The sequence below is a fragment of the Microplitis demolitor genome, chromosome 2 (assembly GCF_026212275.2).
Source record: "Microplitis demolitor isolate Queensland-Clemson2020A chromosome 2, iyMicDemo2.1a, whole genome shotgun sequence".
Classification (NCBI taxonomy): Eukaryota; Metazoa; Arthropoda; class Insecta; order Hymenoptera; family Braconidae; genus Microplitis; species Microplitis demolitor.
In genome coordinates this window covers 5,293,274-5,315,964 of record NC_068546.1, presented here as the reverse complement: position 1 = coordinate 5,315,964, position 22,691 = coordinate 5,293,274, and the positions used below count along the sequence as shown (strand labels likewise).

Genomic DNA, 22,691 nt, shown 5'->3' with positions numbered 1-22,691 from the left:
AAGTTGAAAACGAAAATTTTCTTGGGACGAGAAAAAAACTATTGGCTCAAATAATTTTTTCTTGCTCTGAGGAAATTTATTCTCTTACCAAAATTTTTTTGTTTCCAATTTATAGTACGAAAAATTTTTTGAACCAAGTAAAAATTTATTTGAGACAAATAAAAATTTCTTCCACCAAGAAATCTTTTTTTTTCTGTGTATGAAATTTTAAGATCAACATAGATTTTGTATATATACCTTAGCTCCTTTACTTAATTTCAAGGCCTTTACCTAATTCTCAAACAGTTCCCCCCACTTTTTAAAAATTATCAACGATTTGGAACATTATCATAAGTGTATAAAAATTTTATTAATCGATTAAAAAAAATTTAAACCTTAATTGAAAAGAGGACAACGAAGTAGTAATTTCGCCGAGTTATAGGTTTAAAAAAAAATTATTTATAATTGGTCAATTAGAACTTAAATGAAATTTGGAAAATAAATTTCAGTAAAATCTTCATAACAATTTTATAATTTAAATTTTCAAATTTTGTTCAACTCTTAATTAATAGGATCTCCGTAAGTAATTTTAAAAAATTATATATCTCGGCGAAATTGCAACGACGTTGTACTTTTTGCAATTAAGGTTTTAATTTTTTTTAATTAATTAATAAAATTTAGATACGCTCATGACAGTTGCAAGTCTTGGAAAATTTTTTAAAAGTGGGGGGGGGGGCACTGTCTGAGAATACTCTTAGCCCAAAGTTTTGAGATATAAAAAGAGTTAAGTGCTCATATTTTAAATCATAATTATTCCGGTTTATATTTATCTTCTTTGTAAACTTAAAGTACGACTACACAAATGACTTAGGTCTCAAGTGAGGATATGAAACAATATTCTAAGCCCAAGGTCATAACAAGAAAAGGCCCATAAAATAAAAGATTCAAAACTTTTACCCCATAAAATAGTCGTCACTTGGTACTTTACTGTATACTAGGAATTAAAAAAAACACTATATATTTTTAATTTAAAAAAGAAATATAATTATTTAATTCATTTTTCACTGTAATTTATTAACAGATTTATAATATATGATTTTTTTCAACTATTGACTTTTTGTGCATGAAATTAAATTGAAATAAAAAAATAAAAAATAAAATGAATATTTTTATTTCTTCTTATAGATAAACTGAAACCAAATACTCGAACAAAGAGAGAGAGAGAGAGAGAGAAAGAGAGAGAGAGAGAGAGAGAGAGAGAGAGAGAGAGAGAGAGAGAGAGAGAGAGAGAGAGAGAGAGAGAGAGAGAGAGAGAGAGAGAGAGAGGGGGGGGGGAATGAAAGAGGGACATAAAAGATAAATAATAAAATAAAATATGTATATACTTTATAATTAAATGACATTAATGTGATTGATTAAATCAACTTGGCTATTAAGCTTGACACTCTCTTTTTAATTTGTTTTGATTTTTATTCAAACTTAAATTATCGTGTGCCAGATAAAAACGTAACTCTTTTCTAAAGTATCATATATGATAAATACCATAAAATAATATGTATTTATTTTGCATTTCTACATAAATAATAATTTATTAATATGCAGTAAAATATTAGAATAAAAAAAACTACGACAAGAGGGGGCAATATTAGGAAGTGTAACAGGCAAAAACAATAGTATATATATATATATATATATATATATATATATATATATATATATATATATAACTATACTGTAGCTAATAACACTTGTTTGCATAGTAAGAATACATTTATTATTTTTTTTTTTAATTTTTTTTTCTGTTGTCATGTTCAAGCTGTGACGTAAACAGTTAGAGAGTAAAATACGTTAAATTTTTCTCTACTTATTTAAAATTTTATTCCACTAGAAAAAAAATTAAGTTATTTAATTTGATCATATAAATGTGAATGTAACTGACAGTTGGCGATTTTTGAATTTTTAAATAAATAAAATGTAAGTAAAGTGAAAACTTCAAAATGTGTATAGATCATGATACTGAAGTTAATCGACTAATAATTTTTGAATTTTTTTTCCTAAATTAATAAATTGTAGAAAAAAAATACTTGGAAAATTGCACCTGTATTTTTTTTTATTTTCTCCATGTGCATATTTTTAGTTTTTTTTTTCTTGTATTTGATTTGTTAAAAAAAAATCGAAAATTTTTTATTATCTTATAACTTCAGGATCATTGATATCATGAGTGTGAATGTAGCAGACATGAGACATTTTATGAATTTTAAATAAATAAATTAATTAAAATAATGAAATTTAAAAAAAACGCGCGTACGGATTTCTTATTGATCTAATATGCATTTTTAAATTATTCTAAATACGTTTTATTTATTTATTCAAAAATTAAAAAAATTCCCATTTGTCACTTACATTCACACTCATTTAAAATAATAAAATTTTAAAATAAATGATCTCGTTATCTCGTTCTTTGTGTTTGACTTTAACGTGACAGAGAAAGAAATTAAAGAAATATATAATAATATGCAATGACAGATAAAAAAAATATAAATATATTGAATTGTATATCTATATATATTAATATATTTACATACAATATCTTCTGTTCGGTGGTGGCTTCATCTTTAGGCAGCGATTTACAATGGTAGTGTCTGATGATTATTATTATTAGTGCACGTCCACAACATCTTCTCCCCTTTGATTTAAAAATTTAGACCAATCGGTGAATTACTGAGATGCTGGCTTGTAAGTTTCACCGACGAGTTTACCCGATGATACGCGAACGCAGATTTTCTATTGTTCGGTTGCGCTGCACGAGGCACGAAGCCGGTACCCGGTGGCACAACCGCGTAAGCAGTAGTAGAAGTCAGACGTCCATTGCATCTCTTGTAATTTCATCAAATTTAAAATTTAAATTGGTAATTAATCGTTGCAGAAATTGCTAGGTAATTAATTATTTAAATAATTGTGATCTTTATTAATTAATCACGTGGTTTAATAAATTTATTATTTAAGTTTTTGTTTAAATAATTTTTAAATTGTAAAAAGTCATCGCGTTTTTGTTTTAACGGTCGCGTATCTTCGCAAAATTGTTTCTTACAATTAAAATATAAAAAACACGCAAATTAATAATAGTTATTACACTGAAAATTTTATTAATTATATTGAGTTATAATTAATTGTAAAAAATTAATAATTTTTTTTTTTACGGGTTCTTTTGTATCGAGTTGTAAAATTAGTGCCGGTTAAAACTTGTGAAGCTATCGTTGTTTCTTGCAAACAATTTATTCAATTTTCTCTTAATTTTTTTTGCTTAATTAATTAATTAATTAATTGATTTATTTATTAAACAATTATGATAATATTTAAATAATTTTGTGCGCGTGATTTTTTTTCTTGCGAAATTACTAAGTCTTTGTCTCATTAGTATCTAACCACATACGAGATAAAGAGATACAAATTTCTTAAACTCATCAGTATTACATTTTGTTGGTTCACAAAATGGCGTCATTCATTTGGCTTAAAAAAAATATTTAGAAGAAAATATTAATTTGCGTCGTGTTCTTGTCTTTCAAATAGTTCAATCGTTCGTTTCATCTCGGTCTTTTGTAAACTAAACAAACAGGACGTGTTTAGACTTGTTTCATATATTTGGTATTTGATAGATATATATATTTTTTCCAAGTCGATATTATATACATATATACTTTTGTTTTGTTTAAGTTTTTATTCCATCTAGATAATGTTTGTAGAAAACATACAATACTAAGAATTCGATCATAAAAATAAACTGATTTTTTCTTATTTCTTTCACTAACATCAAAGTAAATATATATATATATATATATATACATACATATATATATATATATATATATATATATATATATATATATATATATATATATATATATATATATATATATATATATATATTATGGGAAGAAAATGTAATTTATATAATTATCTTGAAATTAGCAAATATATATATAAATTATTAGACCGGCTAATTTCAATATCGTTTTATAAATTGATTTTTTTTTCTCAACAAATCACTAAAAAATAAAAAACTAAAAATATGCACATGTAGAAAATAAGAAAATTATAAGTGTAATTTTAAAAAGAAATTTTTTTATAAGTTTATGGTTTTTAAAAAAATTCAAAAATTATTAGACCGGCTAATTTGAGTACCATTTTATAAATTAATTTTTTTTTTTCAACCAATCAATTTAAAAAATTAGAAAAAAAGAAATATATACATGTTGAAAATAAAAAAAACTGCAAGTGCAATTTTTCGAAATATTTTTTTTTTTTCGTAATTTATTATTTTTTACAAAGTTCCTAAATTATTAGACGGTGGCTAATTTTAGATCATAATTTTTTATTAATTTCAGATTTTAGAATCAGCTAAACAATGGACGGTAGTGGAAGACCGGCTGGAAGAAGCCGAGGCAGAGCTAGTAGCAGTACACCACAGCAGCAACCTCAAGGAGCATGGGCCCGTCGTCCCGGACCATCGCAAGCTCACGATCCTTCGAAACAGTATGGACCCCCACCGGTAAATTAATTAATAAATTTATAAATAATCTTAAGTGTATAGATCTCTTAATTTAGAGGAGAAAGACGAAATATTTCCGTTCACAGAGCGGGGTAGGACGTTCCTTCCGTGCGCCCGCACCAACCAGCGCTCCTGCTGGAGACCAGCGTCCACCAGGAGTTGATCGCCCAGCTCCTCCGCCATCTGATATTGTTCCAGTCGGTGTGTAAAATATTTTTTTTATATCATTCCATCTTTTTTCTATTTTCTTCAACAGGTTTAATAAGCATGTAATGTACGGTAAAAATTCTATCTCTAAAATATTTATCTTTTTTTTTTTTTTTTTTTTTTTTTTTTTTTTATCAACCAAGTATATACATAGTGAATGTGTAATCATAACTTTGTCTAGGAGGTGGTGGTGATGCCGCATCAGCTAATGCCGGACGTGGAGCCATGCGTGGCCGCAGAATCATCAACCCAGATATTTTAAATTCACGTCCATCACACGTCAAGTCCTCAAAGAAAGGTGTGAATTTATTTTTAGAATTAATTTTAATCAATTATTATTTTTATCGACAATAATTGACTTTTTGTCTTCAGGGACCGGAGGTAATCCAACTAAATTGCAGGCAAATTTCTTCAAAATTTTGAGCGCTCCCGATTGGTGTCTGATGCTGTACAGAGTAGATTTTTCACCGGAAGAAGACAGAACTTTGGTTCGTAAAGGACTTGTTCGTCTCCATAAAGATCAATTGGGAATTTATATATTTGATGGCAGTGTTCTGTACACTTGCAACCGCTATCATGGAGTGACCAAAACAGATGTAAGCTTTTAATTATAACGAAATATTTTATTAATTTTTTACTACTGATATATTAAATAATAATTCACTTGTTTGTTTCAGGCAATGGAACTATTCTCAGAACGAGTAACTGATAATGTCAAAATAAAAATTAGTATTCGCTTGGTAGGAGAAATGGCTAAGGGTGACCCACATTACCCTCAATTTTTCAACATTGTTTCTCGTAAAGGGTTGGAACATCTCCGTCTTCAATTGGTCGGACGTAATTACTTTGATGCCAACGCGAGAGTAAGTTTGATATTTAATAAAAAATGTCAATTGGATAATGAATTATTTTATTATTTTTTAAGGTGGAAATTCCCGAGTACAGATTTCAATTGTGGCCTGGGTATCAGACGTCTATTCGTCAACATGAACGCGACGTTTTGATGGGATGTGAGATCACTCATAAAGTGATGCGTCAAGAGACATTATTTGATATAATGAATAGAATTCGTATGAATGCTCGTGGTGGTGACGTTCAAGTAAATTTCACTCAAAAAATTAATTACTTTTTTTATTATTATTATTAAATTAAAATTTTTTTTTTTTTTAATTACAGGGAGCTTGCAAAGCTGAAGTTATTGGTCTGACTGTTTTGACTGATTACAACAACAATACGTACAGAATTGATGATATCGACTTTAGTAAAACACCAAAGGCAACATTCAACATGGGAAGAGACAATGTTCCGACTACATATCTTGATTATTACAACACCAAGTATCGAATTCGTATTAGATCTGACTCACAACCGCTTCTTGTTGCCCGTTCAACTCAGCGAGATCGTCGTGCTGGAAAAGATGAGATAATTTATTTAGTTCCTGAACTCTGTCGAGCAACAGGTATTTTTTTTTTTATTTATACTAAAACAGAGTGGCTATATACTGGCAATTATCAAAAAATTTAATACAATCAGGAAATATGGAAATGTAAAGAAATTTCAAAGTATCCGGGAATTTAATTGCGACAGTTCAAAATTTGAAAATTTTTTAATAGTACACTAGTAACTAAAAGTAAGTCGAATAAAATTGGTCGTACAACCAAAGCTAAAAAAACAAATTGTAATTTTAAATGTCTAGTTTTTGATCTGGTCTTGAAATTTTTTTGCTATGCACGATAATAAAGTAATATTAAAAAAATTTTCTAAATTTTTGCCCGTCTTAAAAACTGTCTATGGGCTTCAATAAATTTTTCTCGATAATTTTTATGGATTTTTTATAAGATAGTAAAGTTATCAGACTATTGAAATTAAAAAAAGATTTTTTCAACAGTCAAATTATGAAAAAAATATATTTCTAAATAAATGGACATGTCAAAAATTTCATAAACGACATGAGCAATTTTTCCAAATATTTATTTTTTATTAAAGAAAAAATTCAAAAAATTTCTAAGTGCCGGCCAACTTTATTGTCATATTTTTATTATTCCGGAACCGTGCAAAAAAAAAAAAAAAAAAAAAAGATTTTAATACCAGATCAGAAAACTAGACACTTGAGGCTACGATTTGTCTTTTTTGTTTTCGTTGCGCAATCATTTCCTTCCGAGTTACATCCCGTAGAAAATCATTTGAAAATTTGAATTTTAATTAATAATCCCTTACTTTTTTTGACTAGTGTATTTCGAATTTATTTCAATTAAAGAATTTCTTATTAAATATTTAACTTCCATCAAAAGTAGGCCATGTTAATTTATTTTTGACTTTTTTTTTGTTTTTCGCATGATTTAATCATCAAATTTAATTATCGACAATGATAATTAAAAGAAAACTTAGAATATCTTAAAGATACGAACAAAATTTCTAAATCAGGGAAAAATGTGAAAAACTGAAATATCAGGGAATTTCAAAATCATTTTTCTGTGACTATCCCGTAAAAAAATTAGATAGAATAAATTAATAACTAAGTTATCTAATGGTAAAATTAATTTTCAGGATTGACTGACTCTATGAGAACGGATTTCAAATTGATGGCAGCATTGGCAACACACACTCGTCTCACTCCTGAAAGACGTATTGAAAAATTATTGAATTTCAATAGACGTCTGCAACAATCACCTGAAGTCGTTAAAGAGTACAGCCAATGGAATTTACGATTGGACACCAACTTGGTTGAAATTCCAGCTCGTATACTTCCGCCAGAAAATATTATTTTTGGTAACATGAAACAATCAGCGACTCAAAGAGCTGACTGGACTCAACATTTCCGTTCTGCTCGACTGATTGTCTGCACTAAATTGAGTGACTGGGTCCTCATTCTTCCAGAGCGTTTACGTCGTGACGCACAAGTAAGTTGACTTATATTACTCATACAGAATTTATGAAACGATTGACTAAATTTTTTGTTTTTTTAATTTAATTAAAACTTAAAAAATTTCAGCAATTCGTTGGTAATATCGTCAAAGTCGGACAAGGAATGTCCTTCTCAGTAAGTCAGCCAAATGTCCGTGAAATTCGTAACGAGTCAGCTCAGTCATATGCTGAAGAATTGGAACGCGTTATGAGTCGCAGTACACCTCAACTTGTCTGCTGTATTGCAATGAGATCACGTGCTGATGTTTACTCAGCTATTAAGAAGAAGTGTTGTGTTGATCGTCCCGTTCCAAGTCAAGTTATTCTTGCTAAAAATTTGGCTTCCAAAGGAGCCATGTCCATTGCTACCAAAGTCGCTATTCAAATGAACTGTAAAATTGGTGGTGCTCCTTGGAGTATGGACTTTGGAATCGCTGGATTGATGGTTGTTGGATTTGATGTTTGTCACGATCCTAATCATCGTGGAACTGATTTTGGTAAATTTATTTTCTTTTATTATATATTTATATAGGTAGCGGGGCAAAACGGGATACTCAAAATGAAAATTCTAAATGTTTTTTAAAAATTCCAAAATCACTTTGGTAAATATTTTTGAGCAGTGTTTTAATTTTTTTTCAACGTTTTAGAATTTTTTATAGAAAATAATTAGTATGAAATGAATTTGATTTTTGTTCTTATCAGCTTACAATTAAAAAACTAAGTTTGGAATTACATCAAATGTATTTCAATAATGAACTTGAAAATAATTACAATTTTTACATTTAACTTTTAATTTAACTAAGAATTAATTAAAAATAAAAAATAAAATTTAATTAACTCAGAAGGAGATTCTTAGAAAGTACCCCCCACTTTTGAAAAAAATTCGATGGCTTTCAAGTGTCATGGCCGTATTGTAATTTCATTAATTAATTAAAAAAACATTTGAACCTTGATTGAAAAAAGGAGAACAGACGTGATTTCACCGAAGTAAAGAATTTTGAAAAAATTACTTGCAATTGATATCAATAGCCTATAAAATTTTAAAATTCGAATCATAAAATTGACATGAAGATTTTACTGAAATTTATTTTACAAATTTCGTTCAGATTCCAATTGATATCAACTGTAAGTAATTCTTTTTTAAATCTATACCTCAGCGAAATTACAAATACGTTCTCCCTTTTTTAATTAAAGTTTTATTTTTATTTTAATTAATTAATATAATTTTAATACGGCTATGACAGTTAAGAGCCATTGAAGTTTTTTAAAAATGGGGGGCGCTGTCTGAGCATGGCCTTAATAACTTTTTAATCTGTTCTTGAAGCAACATATAATTAATTTTTTTAAAAATATCTTAGAAATGAAAACTAACTTGAATCTTTTACATCAAAATTAAAAATAACTAGTAATTAACAAAAAAAAAAAATTGATAATTTAAAGTAGATAGTAAACTTTTTTAAAAACCGAAAGTGTCAGTCACAAAATGTTAATGACTCATTTTATAATCAAAACCATTGAATTTTTTTTTCTTTCTTTGCATCCAATAATTACATGAAATTTATTTTTTCTTTATGTAACTTACTTATAAAAAAATTTAATTTCATCAAATGTACGTAATGACCTGAATTTTTTTTTTTTTTTTTTAATGACAGCTAAAAAATTTTTCACTTTGAATATCAGTTGAAAAAAAAAAAAAAAATTTAACGCCTTTGTGTCCCCGAAAACTCAGTATTTCTTCTTTGAATACTCCCCCCCCCCCCTTCTGTAAATATATAAATAATTATTTATTAAAAATTAATAGATTTAAAACTTGAGAATTTAATTAAATAATTTTTTCATAATTTTCAGGTGCTATGGTTGCATCACTGGATCGTGGAATGACCAGATACTTCTCAGCTGTCAGTGCTCACCGTAGTAACGAAGAATTGACAAATGAATTCAGTCTTAACATGGTCAAGGCACTGCGCAAATATGCAGAATTGAATTCCGGTCAATTCCCATCACGTATTGTTATTTACCGTGATGGTGTCGGCGATGGACAAATTCCCTATGTACTCGATCACGAAGTAAACCATCTCCAGGAAGCTCTCGGTAAACTCTACGGCCGTGCTGATTTAGTAAAGATGTCATTTATCATTGTCACCAAACGCATCAACACCAGATTGTTTTACAATCGCCGTGAGAACCCACCACCAGGTAGTATTGTAGACGATGTAATTACCAACCCATGGAGATACGACTTCTTCATTGTTTCACAATGTGTAAGACAAGGATCCGTATCACCTACTGCTTACAATGTCGTTCATGATAACGCGGGAATTGATGTCACTGGTCTCCAGCGATTGACATTCCAGTTGACGCACATGTACTTCAACTGGAGTGGAACTGTCAGAGTGCCGGCACCTTGTCAGTATGCCCACAAATTAGCGTTTTTGGTCGCTCAAAGTATTCACCGATCTCCAAGCAGTCACTTGGAAAGTCTTTTATATTTCCTTTAAAAAACAAAAAAATTATCTAAGCAAAGAAAAAAATTTTTTTTTTTTTATTATTATTATTATTTTTTTTTTTTTTAATGAATTTCTTAATTATGAATTAAAAAAATATTTTTTATTAATGTTTCGGTGAAATACTTTTTTTTTTTTATTTTTTTCAGTAAAAGACAATTTTTATTTTATTTCTTTAGTTAACTGTCATATTTAATTATTTAAAAAAAAAAGAGACTAAAAGGTCGGAGTTAAATACTATGATTATTAAAATTATAATGAAATATTTTTTTATTCTAAACTTACGTAAGTTATCAGTATTTTTTAATATTTATTAATAAATAATTAGTCTGACATTTAAACTACGTAAGAAAAAGAAAAGGAAGAAATGTTATCACCTCCAACATGACTAGAGATTGTTAAAGTCATGATTATAAAAAAGATATAATTATCTTAATTAAATATATGTTGGTTTAAAAGCAAAATATCAGTAAAAAATAATAAATGTTTACTCAATTTTAATTATTGAATAAATTGATATAAAGTTTAAATTTTGAATTTTTATTTTTTATTTCAGTCCATTGAAAAAATATAATATTTTTATAAATTAGCATACAATTAAACCAATTTGTTAATATTGATTTTTTTTTATTAAAATCTTGCATAAAATTTTTCAATTAAAAGAAGAGTCAAAAATAATTTGACAGGAAAAAAAGAATTTCATTTAATGGAATCACTTTACTTAATTAAAAAAAAAAGAGATTTTGCAATTACAGTCTTAAATTCATAAAAATTATTAATTAAATATATAAAATTTTAATTTATATAAAATACATTTTTTTCTGATAAAAAATAATTCATGCTTATAATTAGTTTTATCGATTCTCTTCAGCATCTTGCTCTCCTGCCATCGCATCAATTACTCGTACTTCGTCATTACGCGGTGGTCGGTGTCGCCCAAGTCGCGATTGACATTTTCTTAACAATTGCGGTATTAATACATTATTATAAAATGAAGTTCCAATTAATAAAATAGTGAAACCAAATACCTGTAAATTTAAATAATTGAATTAAATATCTAATTAAAGGCATTTTCGCAGTGCCCGCCCTCCACTTTTTAAAAATATTCAATTTGAACTGTCATCGAAGTATTTAAATTTTATTAATTAATTAAAATAATACTGAAGCCAGCCGACGTTTAATAATTTTTAAAAGCAATAAATAATAAAAAAAAAAAATATTTTAAAAAATTGCACCTATAGTTTTTTTTAATTTTCTACATGTGCATATTTAAAATTTTTTTTTTTTTAATTGATTTGTTGAAAAAAAATCGGGAAGTTTTTAATCGTCTGTTAATTTCTGAATCATTAATTAAAACCTTAATTAAAAAAAAAAAATTTTTCGCTGAGATATTCAATTTATAAATATTATTTACAGATTTTGTCAATTAGGAGTTTGATAAGTTTCAAATTCAAATTATAGAATTGATATGAAGATTTCAATGAAATCTTTCCAAATTTCGTTTAACTCCCGATTGATATCAACAGTAAGTAATTTTTTAAAAATCTATCTCTGAGAAATTGTTTCTTTTTTAACTAAGGTTTTAATTAATTATATTGATTGAAAGTCATTTAATATTTTTAAAAAGTGGAGGCACAGTTTGAGGATGGACTTGAATGAAAATTTAATATTCAATTAAAAGTAAAGAAAAAAAATGAATTGTATTTACTTGAATCGTAGTAGAGACGTAATGTAGCTCTTGCCATTGAAATATAATTGAGAATATCCAAATGGTAATTGTTCTTATACTGTCAAGTATCATACGTGTAGTAGCACTCATTTCTTTAGTGACGCTGATGCCAGCAAAATTGAAGAATGCAATACTTAACATAATGCCTTTTAAAATAAAAAAAAATTAGATTAATGAATAATTAATTATAAGCGTGATTATTAATAATTAGGGTGGTACAATTAAGTCGGTTGCAACAGGTAAAAAAGATAACTAGGTCAATTGACTAATCAGTTTATTCTATAGATAAGTTTAATTATTTACCGACCGGATTACTGACCGAATAAACAACTTTTATAGATTATATTTACTTTATTTTTTAAGACAATTCTTAGACAGTGCTCCCACTTTTTAAAAATTTTCTCTGACTTTAAACTGTCATAAGTTTATTAAAATTTTATTAATTAAAAAAAAAATGGGGGACTATATCTGAGAATGCCATGAAGTTGAAAAAACCATTGAATTATAATTTATTATACTGCTACATAAAATAATAACAATTTTGCACTGGGAAAGTATTTTATCTTTTGAATTAATTATTAAACTTTAGTGATATTAATATTTAAATAGAGAAATATCATTCATTTCGTATTTTCAGGTGACAGGTAAAGTAAGAGGCCCAGTACCCGATCAGGGAACTAATATTCGGTTACTCTGGTATTTGTACATTTAGATTTAGTAAGATTTACAATTCATATTTAGATAGATATACAAATATATGGAATGATAGGGTACAAGGTCTTTTGCCTTAGTTCCTTTTAACAGAAATAATTTTTTCTGTCGTTGAAAAAATTTACTCGGGTGGTGCATTTGATACAGGAATAGACAGAAATCTTGCGAATCGCGATAGCACTGAGACTTAGATTTTTGAACGCCACTAAAGCAGAAGATCTCCCAGTAAAGTAACTGTCATTGATTATTCTCAATTTTAAAAAAAGTTTTATACTTATATCAAATAAAAATTTCAAGAGACGACGATCCTCTGCTTTCAAAGGCTCTTTCAGCTCAAAAGATCACGTGCAGTCGACTACCCGTCATAAGCCTGGTCCAGAAGACGTATGGGAAATTTTTCTAGGAATTTCAGTCTTTCCACTATCCCGCGTTTAGTTTTCTTCACGACTATTCGTTATAAGCCTGTTTATTTTATATGATTTTAAACCTCAAATTTATGTTTTGTTACATACGCGACTATCTCGATTTTTCTGGTGCTTGTAGCGCTAAAATAAATACTTGTATTTTTACACAAATAATAATTATCATGCAAAAAATTATAGTGATAACGGTATTGATGAAAATAATAAAAATAATAATTTTATTGATAAATATAATGCTTAATAAAACTTTTCAATTGTAACAGAAGCTTTAAATTTAATTCATGATTATAATTATGAACAATAAATTATTTTTTACTTAATAATGATTAAATTATTCTCCGCGAAACAGATAGTAAATTTTCATCATTAATTTGTCTATTTTTTCCTATTGTTAGTTTATAATGTAGACAATTTTAACGGAGGCTTATAACAGGTTCTCTGGTACGAAACTCCTTAGAGTGGTTAAGTGGGGAAGCTGTTTGGACTCAGTAACTCCCGATTGAGGGGATGAGACTTGTGACATAATCGACTATTAATATAATTTATATTAATTATTTATTCACCGTAGGTAATTAATTGGTAACTAATTAAATTAACTATTTAGTCAGTTAGACGTTAGCTAAACTAGCTGAGCTAATTAAATCAACCGGTTAAAACGTTAGTTAATTAGCTAGACTAACTAATTAGCTGCCTGATAAATCTGGTTAACTTGTTAGACAGTTTTACTAGTAAAATTGTATACTCCAATTAATAATAAATAAATTTTTACCAATGATAGACATAAAAAGTCTGCCGCTGTTTCCAATTTGAATAAATGCATCGATAGGTGCCTCAAGTGTACCCTGAGAATTATCAGCAAATGGAGGATCAGCTTTAATATAATTAAATGGAATAATAGTTAAAAATATTCCTATAAAACCAAAAATTCCTTCCCAACCAACAGCTTGAAGCGGAGGAATGTCTAATCCAGATAAAAATTTTTCTTCCACTACCATTTGTACAGCTGTTATTACCTATAAATAATTTAAAAATTAAATAAATAAATTTTATTCATCGTCCTTGATAGTAATTCTTTATTAATAACTTACTTGAGCAGAAATAATCAATAAATCACCAGTGATAATTGAATTTCTATCCATTGTTTGTTCAGTTACTATTAGATCGCTCACACCGACAAGAGCTAAACCAAATATCACCATACCAATTCCGGACCACTCTCGTGCTCCAAGTTTCCGGTCCAAAAATCCCATTGATAAAATACCAGTAAAAACGATAACTGATCCACGGAGCATTTGAAAACTACTTGCGTACGTTAAATTTAATCCTACGTACATTATTGATGTTGCAATCATGTCGCATAAAGCGGGAATTACAAATATTAATGGATTAAAATTTCTTGATCCTTTTGTCAGACGATTATTGTCCACTGATCCGTCCTGTTTGATTATTTTTATTAAAAAAAAAACATTTAGATTTAAATATCAGTTGATTTTACAATTATTTTTATAGAAAGTACATAAAATTTTTTCATGATACTGAAGTTAGGAGACAGTTAACAATTTTTTGATTTTATTATTTTAAAAATTAACTACAAAAAAAAAAATATATATATATATATATATATATATATATATATATATATATATATATATATATATATATATATTAGGCTGATTAAAAAAAATGGACCACTTTTTTTTTCGATATTTAGAGAGACAAGAAAAAACGCCTGTAAAAATCAGAGCTCTTAATATTAATATTTAGAGGTCGCGCATCGCAAATTTTTTTTTTCCGTTTAAATATCATGGGAAAATTTATTTTTTAACCTTTGGAATTTTGTAGCTCACGGTGGGACCAATACTTTTAAATGTTCAAGACATATGGAAAATTTGACGCTCTATAAGAAAGGTCTCTTGTAATTTTTTGATATTTTTATTTCTTCAAAAGTTATTTGAAGTTAAAGTTAGATTGACGATAAATATTTACAATTTTAAAATTTTTTGACGCAACCATCAACTTTATCGAAAAATTTTATAGGACATTTTTTGTAGAGCATTTTATGTCCTACAACTTATCTTAGAGAAAATTTTCGATATTTCTCACAAGTCATAAGTTATTTGCAATTAACTGAAAATTTTAATATAATTAATTTTAAGCGACAAAATTTGGATTTTTTAAGAAGATTTCCAGTTAATTGCAAATAACTTACGACTTGTGAGAAATATCGAAAATTTTCTGTAACATAAGTTGTAGGAAATAAAATGCTCTACAAAAAATGTCCTATAAAATTTTCCGATAAAGTTGATGGTTGCGTCAAAAAATTTTAAAATTGTAAATATTTATCGTCAATCTAACTTTAACTTTGAATAACTTTTGAAGAAATAAAATTATCAAAAAATTACAAGAGACCTTTCTTATAGAGCGTCAAATTTTCCATAAGAATATGTCTTGAACATTTAAAAGTATTGGTCCCACCGTGAGCTACAAAATTCCAAAGGTTAAAAAATAAATTTTCCCATGTTATTTAAACGGGAAATAGAAATTTGCGATGCGCGACCTCTAAATATTAACATTAAGAGCTCTGATTTTTACAGGCGTTTTTTCTTGTCTCTCTGAATATATTTCACAGAGGATATCGAAAAAAAAAAATAGTCCAATTTTTTGAATCAGCCTAATATATATATATATATATATATATATATATATATATATATATATATATATATATATATATATATATATATATATATATATATATATATATATATATATATATATATATATATACATATATATATATATATATATATATATATATATATATATATATATATATATATATATGCACATGTAGGAAATTAAAAAAATTATAAGTGCAATTTAAAAACATTTTTTTTTTACGATGTATCGTTTTTAATGAATTTCAAAAATTCTTGAATGCCGACTAACTATAATACTGAAGTTAGCCGACGTTGAATAATTTTTGGATTTTTTTAGAAGGGATGAATTATGAAAAAAAAAAAAAAAAAAAAATATCAAGAAATTGCACTTATAGCTTTTTAAATTTTCTTCGTGTGCATATTTTTTGCTTTTTCTTTTTTTTTGTAGTCAATTTGCTTACAAAAAATCCTAAAATTTATAAATGTCTGCCAACTTCAGGATTATGACTAACTTACGAGTGTGAATGTAGCAGACATCAGATAAATTTTAAATTGTCAAAAAATGGGGTAAATAATTTAAAAAATAAAATTTATAAAAATGCACTTATTGTTTTCAAAATTTTTTGAATACGCATTTTTTCAAATGTTATTTTATTAATTATTTACTTGATTTATTGATAATTTAAAATTTGTCTGATGTCTGCTATATTCACACTCATACTAACTTCAATATTACATTTTTTCGATAATATTCTGTATCAATATTTTATGAATAATTGATTAGTAATATACATTAAGAAAAATTTTTAATTAGTAAAATTTATTTGTACTCATATAAAAAGAAAATACATTCTTGATCTCTGAAATTAATTTATTGTAAATTTTTAATAAAAATTTTTTTAGCTAAAAGAATTATAAACATTTTTACAGAATTTTTTTTTTTAAGATGACAATACAAAAAAAAATTTAGAAATTTTATCAGAACCAAAAAAAAATATTTAGATGCTTCAAATGATTTTTGTCAAACATTCAAAATTTTTATGGGGTTCATTAATTTTTTATTTCATAGCGAGTAAAATTTTTTGTTACAAAAAATTACTGCAAAATATTGAAAATTTACTATAATTTAATTTTCTGGATCAAGAATGTCTTTTTTTTTACAAAAATGATTTTTTCTCTTCCTGTAGAAAAGAAAAAATTTATTTTAAATATGAATTAAGTTGATTAAATAAAAATATTGCGCGCTCGCTTATATTAAAAAGCTTCTACTCTAAATAAAAATATAAAATAAATGCAAAGTAATCTCGATACATTATTCAGTTGATAATTAAAGATAAAGCAATCACTTTAGTTTAGTCATTTATAAATTCTTATAGATAAAATTATATAAAATCACACTCTCATATTACATTACTCATAAGTTGTACTTAGTGATGCGGAATGACGGTCATTTTTCTTTTTTTGGTGAGTCACAAAAATTCATGAGCATTTTTTTTTCTTTTTACGAAAATTCCTCTTTAAAAAAAAAAAAAAGCAACCTATTTTATATGCAACCTAAATATTTTAAATATTCAAAATAAAATTTATCCAAAAATTCTGGCGATAATAAACAAATTTGGCTTGCTCAACTACTTAGATGGAAAATGACCGTCAAAAATTTTTCGGTCATTTTTTGGTCAAATTTTTAATAATTTTTTTATTCTCATTTCGCGGAGGTCGACACTAAATTCAAAAAATGACCGGCGGTCATTTGTTTTTAGTTGGTCAATTGACGTCAAATGACGAGCATTTGACGAGCACATGCTTAGCTTTACATCACTAGTTGTACTAAAATATTTAAACGTGACTAAAATAATGATAAATAAAAATTAATAAAAGTAACTTACATTACGACGATTATAATAAACATATATGAGTTTAAAAATCAACAAGCATGACATTTCTCCTAAAAACATAAAACTTGACTGTATAAATGGATGATTGAAATGTCTAGGCTGTCCATCTTCGCCAGGTACAATTAATCTGTCTGAGTATCTAAAAAAATACATTTAATTTTTTCTTAGTATAGATTTTTTATAATACTGAAGTATGAGTGTAAATTTAATAGCTAAGAGAAAAATTTGGAATTATAAATAAACGGACTGAATTAAAATTTAGAAAAAATCCATTATACTGATTGTTAAATTCTATGATTGTGAATTATTATTCGAATTACATTTTGTTCCTTTATTTCAAAATTATAATTGTCGAATGTCTCCAACATTTACACTCATTACTAAAGTTAGCCGACATCTAATAATTTTTGTATTTTTTTTCAAATCGATAAAGTACAGAAAAAATATTTTTAAAAATTGCACCTGTAATTTTTTTAATTTTCTACATATGCATATTTTTAGTTTTTCGTAATTGATTCGTTAAAAAAAAATCCGAAAATTGTTAATTGCTTATTAACCTCAAGATCATATTTTTTAATTACAAAGTCCCGTGTCAAAAAAATTCGTTCCAAAAATTTTCATGATAGTGAATTTCCAAAATTGAGATAATTATGAACTTTAAGTCGAAAATTTTTGGAACTTTGAAAAAATTATAAACTGGAAAATTTTCAAGTGATTAAGGCTTTTCCTGCGTGTTTTTTTATTTTTTTATTTTTTGAGCAAAAATAATTTGATTTGACGATTTTTCGGGTTTGAATGACATAAAAAAAAAGGAATTATGAACATTTACGTCTCTTACCAGAATTATTCAGGTATAAGGCAAAAAACTAAAAATGCCCCAGGTCAAGAAAATAACTTGATTTTGACTTTTTTGACTTGCTTTTGACTAGGATCATTTTTTTTGACTTGCATTTGACTTCATTAATTTGATTTTAACTACACATACTTTATCAACTTCAACATTACTTTTTTAACTTAAGAATTTAAGTCACCTAAGTCAAATTAAAGCCACGTTATTTTGGATCTGACTTTAATGATTTATTTGAAGTCAACTGCGTCAAATTTAAGTCGTCTTACTTATTTGACTTGAAAATTTAAGCTAACTAAATCAAATTAAAGTCACTTTGAGTTGGATTCGACTTGAATGACTTAAATTTAAGTCAAAGTGACTTTGATTCAACTTAGTCAACTTAATTTATCAAGTCAAATAAGTCAGATTTAACTAAAATTTGACTCCGTTGACTCAACTTAAATCTTATCTTAAAATATGTTTTTTATTTATTAAAAAAAGAACTTGAACTTGACTTACTTTATTTTCTATTTTTAAAATTACATCAAAATAAAATTTAGAGAAATGAGTGGGAACTTTTTATAAACTCACAAAATTGTCAATTTTGCTTTAAAAATTTCAAAAAAGCCACATGGAAAATTCATGAGGCTGAAGTTAGCCGAGGTCTAATATTTTTTTTATTTTTTTTTAAACGATAAATTATAAAAAAAAAAAAATATTTGGAAAAATTGCACTTATAATTTTTTTAATTTTCTACATGTGCATATTTTTAGTTTTCTTTTTTTTAAATTAAATTGTTGACAAAAAGTAATCCAAACATTGCCGATTGCTATTTTGAAAATCATGAAAAATCCACACTAGTTAAAATTTTTCACACTTAATTATTTTAAAATTTCAAAAATGTTCAACTCAAAGTTCAGAATTATCTCAAATTTAAAAGTTCACATTTAGTTAAATTTTTGCAGCGAATTTTTTTTACACTCAGTGATAATTTATCAAAGACAAAACTTACTTGACAGACAAAGTATTAAATGATCCTGTCACGACCATGAGAAGAGCTAAAAATTTTTGGTAATTCGTCCACGCCATTTTTCTTTTATTGTTATTATTTTTTACAGGATTCTATTTTAGACTGAAAATAATAAATAATATAATTAACATTAACAATATGGTCTATAAATTACATATATTTATAAAAAAATTTAAAAAGAAAGTCAAATAAATTTTTTGTTGTAAAATTAATTTTAAAAATTAAAAAATTTATTTATAAAATGAAACTTTTATTTCATAGTAAAAAAAATGAGTATTAAATATTTTAATACATTTCCATTGTTCTGCCTTATCTATACAGAAAACTGAGTCGTATTTTACGTGAAACGTCAAAGTTATTGATAAAGAATGACGTGAAATATTAAATGTTATTACAAGTAAAATGTATGTTAACTTTTTTTCTTAAATTTGTATTTATAAATAAATACTTACTTATAGACACATTACTAATTAATCATACTTGAATTTGGTGATATTTGTTTACACACATATATATATTTATGATATCTTTTATTGTGTATATATTTTTGTAATTAATTTTTTAATAATATGTCAGATTGGCTGACAGTAATTATGAGAAAGCACTTTGATCGGTGAATAATCACTGCAATAGTGTCATTACTTTATACTTTTAATATATAAATATATACATATATACTCTCGATTTTGCAATAAATACAATTACAACTAAGAATATGTGGGAGCATAGAGAAGAGAATGGAGCAAAGAAATGTCAGACACGTAGAATTGTCGATAAAAAAAACGAAATTTCTTTATCAACTTTTGTTAAAAAAGATCGAAAATAATTACATGGGTCATTTAAATGATAACACGAGTTGATCGTGAAAAAGTTGGTCATTCATTAGTTTCCGACCAACTTGACGACAAGTTATCGATAACTTCAGCTTTTGCAACTTTTGACTACAAGTTATCGCCAACTTTTTCAGAAAATGTCTACCAATTATTGGAGGTACCAACTGTTGGTGGCCAACTTGGTGTCCAGTTGCGGTTGCAAGTTTCTCGTCAGTTTCTCGCCAACTTGGCTATCAGGGTTCATAAGAAAACTTAAGTATAAGCAAAGGAAATAGAAAATTAATGAAAAAAAAAATAAAATAATATTTAATAAATATTTTTACAAATTACAAATGTAATAAATATTATTTAATTTTTTTTTTTCATTAATTTTCTATTTCCTTTGCTTATACTTAAGTTTTCTTAGCTAAAAGTTAAATTATAAAAACTGAATATATATATTCTCATTTATAATTAGGATATATTTTTTATTATGCATATACTAACATTATTATAATTATAGGTATAATTAATATAATTATAAATATAAGTAAAATAATCTATAATTATAAAATAAATAAATTTTATTGTCGATTGCTCTAAAATAATTCCGAGTAATAATAAGAAGGATGATTTTGCTGCTCGATTTTCTCTCTCGCGCACCACTGTTTGCTCCGATTTTTAAACTTCAAAGCCTGACAATCGATATTAATGACCGGGTTTTCGTAGGCAATCCTATACCATCGTGATTTTTATAAAATTAACTACATTTTGGTATAAAATTCAAGCGGTTCATAGATCGGTGGAGTTTTTTTATATTGACTTACCTGTTTATACCCGCTTGCCAGGTAGTTTGGTCAAGAAATGGATAGGCAAGGCTACCGCGGCATATTCTATGCATTATTTGCTGTCGGTTAGAGTATAATTTGGCAGGTTGCAAGTACGGTAAAAAGTTTAAAAAAATTTAATTTTTATTAATTTATTTAAAAATAGCTTGGTCAGGATTTTGATAGGCAAGCTATTATAGGCGTATTTATCTATTGTCTAAGCGTTCTAAAAAATATATCTCATTAGGTTACAGGATCGGTGAAGGTCGAACTAGGTCTGGCTGTTAGACTATAAGTATCGCGGTACTAATCCCTGATTAAAAATACTCATTGAAAAGTATTGAAAAAGATGAGAATTGAATTCTATTGAATACGTTCTATACCACAAGGTTTTCATCTGAACATAAAATTAATACTTTTCAATTATATTGAATCTAAAAATAATGTAAGAATTTCTAAACTTCCAAGGGATTTAAATAGATTCAAATAAATTGATATTTTTAATCTTTCTGAATCCTCGTCAATACCAAAAAAAGTTTCGAATTATAGGGTCACGTGTGAGATTAAAAAAAAATCGAATGAATTGACAGTTTTCAATCTTTCTAAATACCAAAATAAATTCATACTTCCAAATATGACTTTAATTGAAATAAATTAAAATTAATTGTCATTTTCGAATCTTTCTGAATACTTTTTAATAACAAAATAATTTCACATTTCGGGTCATGTGTGGGATTGAAAAAAATTCAAATGAATTTTCAGTTTTTAATCTTTCTGAATTTCCCTCAATACCAAAGTAGTTACATATTTTAGATCGAGTGTAGGATTGAAAAAAATTGAAATAAATTGAGAATCTTTAATTTTTCTAAATCCTTCTCAATACTAAAATAGTTCCACATTAGAAGGTATTGGAAAAAGAATTGGAATTAGAATAAGAATTAGAAAGTATTCAAATGATCGAAATTTCAATTTCATTTAATATTTTTCAAAATTTCCGTATGAATTGAAAAGGATTTAAATAATTATCAATACTTTTCAATGAGTATTTTTAATCAGGGATTCCAAAAGAACTTATATTTTTGTACGCCCTTTTGGATTTGATCACAAGTTTAAACCCAATAGGGCATTTTTTTTATTGCCGATCGTTTTGTAAATTTATTTTATTAGATAAACATTAAGAATAAATTTTGAAAACTGAAATGGCATCGAGCTTAAATTATAGGTCCTTTTGGCTTTAAAATTTTTTTTTCCAACTTTTACTTTACAACGAGTCTACGATATGATTTGGAATTAAAAAAAGGTCATTCGACAGCTGAAATGGTGGTAGATTTCTTATTATTTATGTATTTATTTTCGAGCTATCAAATAAAAATTAGTCAAAAAATTAAATTTCTTAGACGTCTTCCATAAACTTCAAGGTCAGAAATTTATGTAATATTGTCAAAACGACAAGTGAAGAAACAAAAATTGAAGCTATTCCTAATTAGATGAGTTTTAAAATACCTTCAATGATAATCCACATTAATTTTTTTCAAAGTACTTTATGGATAAATCAATAATAAATCATTTTTTATCTCAAATTTAGAAAATTACAAATACCTACAACTTCCAAACTAATCAGCGGATTTAGCTT

The 22,691-nt window shown here is 26.4% G+C and overlaps 3 protein-coding genes across 6 annotated transcripts in view; 2 read left to right on the top strand and 1 right to left on the bottom strand.

Annotated features, from left to right (window-relative positions):
• The first annotated feature begins 2,802 nt into the window (after positions 1-2,802).
• LOC103568763 (piwi-like protein Siwi) lies at positions 2,803-10,673 on the top strand. Of its 2 annotated transcripts, none has more exons than XM_008545725.3 (11): positions 2,803-2,915; positions 4,365-4,528; positions 4,615-4,729; positions 4,917-5,033; positions 5,108-5,331; positions 5,413-5,598; positions 5,661-5,834; positions 5,912-6,194; positions 7,283-7,635; positions 7,728-8,136; positions 9,488-10,673. In XM_008545725.3, exons 2-11 carry the CDS (start codon positions 4,385-4,387, stop codon positions 10,135-10,137), a joined length of 2,655 nt encoding a protein of 884 aa, XP_008543947.1. In that variant the 5' UTR covers positions 2,803-2,915; positions 4,365-4,384; the 3' UTR covers positions 10,138-10,673. The 2 variants fall into 2 exon arrangements, with proteins under 2 accessions (XP_008543947.1, XP_008543946.1); XM_008545724.3 differs by having other exon boundaries at positions 4,594-4,729.
• A 66-nt stretch (positions 10,674-10,739) lies between these two features.
• Positions 10,740-20,153, bottom strand: LOC103568761 (solute carrier family 35 member F6). Of its 2 annotated transcripts, none has more exons than XM_008545722.3 (7): positions 19,872-20,153; positions 19,402-19,521; positions 17,552-17,699; positions 14,094-14,441; positions 13,775-14,018; positions 11,852-12,018; positions 10,740-11,171 (listed from the first exon to the last, which is right to left on the bottom strand). In XM_008545722.3, exons 2-7 carry the CDS (start codon positions 19,476-19,478, stop codon positions 10,998-11,000), a joined length of 1,158 nt encoding a protein of 385 aa, XP_008543944.1. In that variant the 5' UTR covers positions 19,479-19,521; positions 19,872-20,153; the 3' UTR covers positions 10,740-10,997. The 2 variants fall into 2 exon arrangements, with proteins under 2 accessions (XP_008543944.1, XP_053599184.1); XM_053743209.1 differs by lacking the exon at positions 19,872-20,153 and adding an exon at positions 19,712-19,794.
• LOC103568757 (putative sodium-coupled neutral amino acid transporter 11) overlaps positions 17,088-22,691 on the top strand; it is a 45,312-nt gene continuing 39,708 nt past the window's right edge. For both annotated transcript variants that reach the window (XM_053743208.1, XM_053743207.1), the window contains exon 1: positions 17,088-17,129. In XM_053743208.1, the coding sequence (XP_053599183.1) occupies positions 17,099-17,129 (31 nt within the window). In that variant the 5' untranslated portion in view covers positions 17,088-17,098. The remainder of the gene's footprint in view (positions 17,130-22,691) is intronic.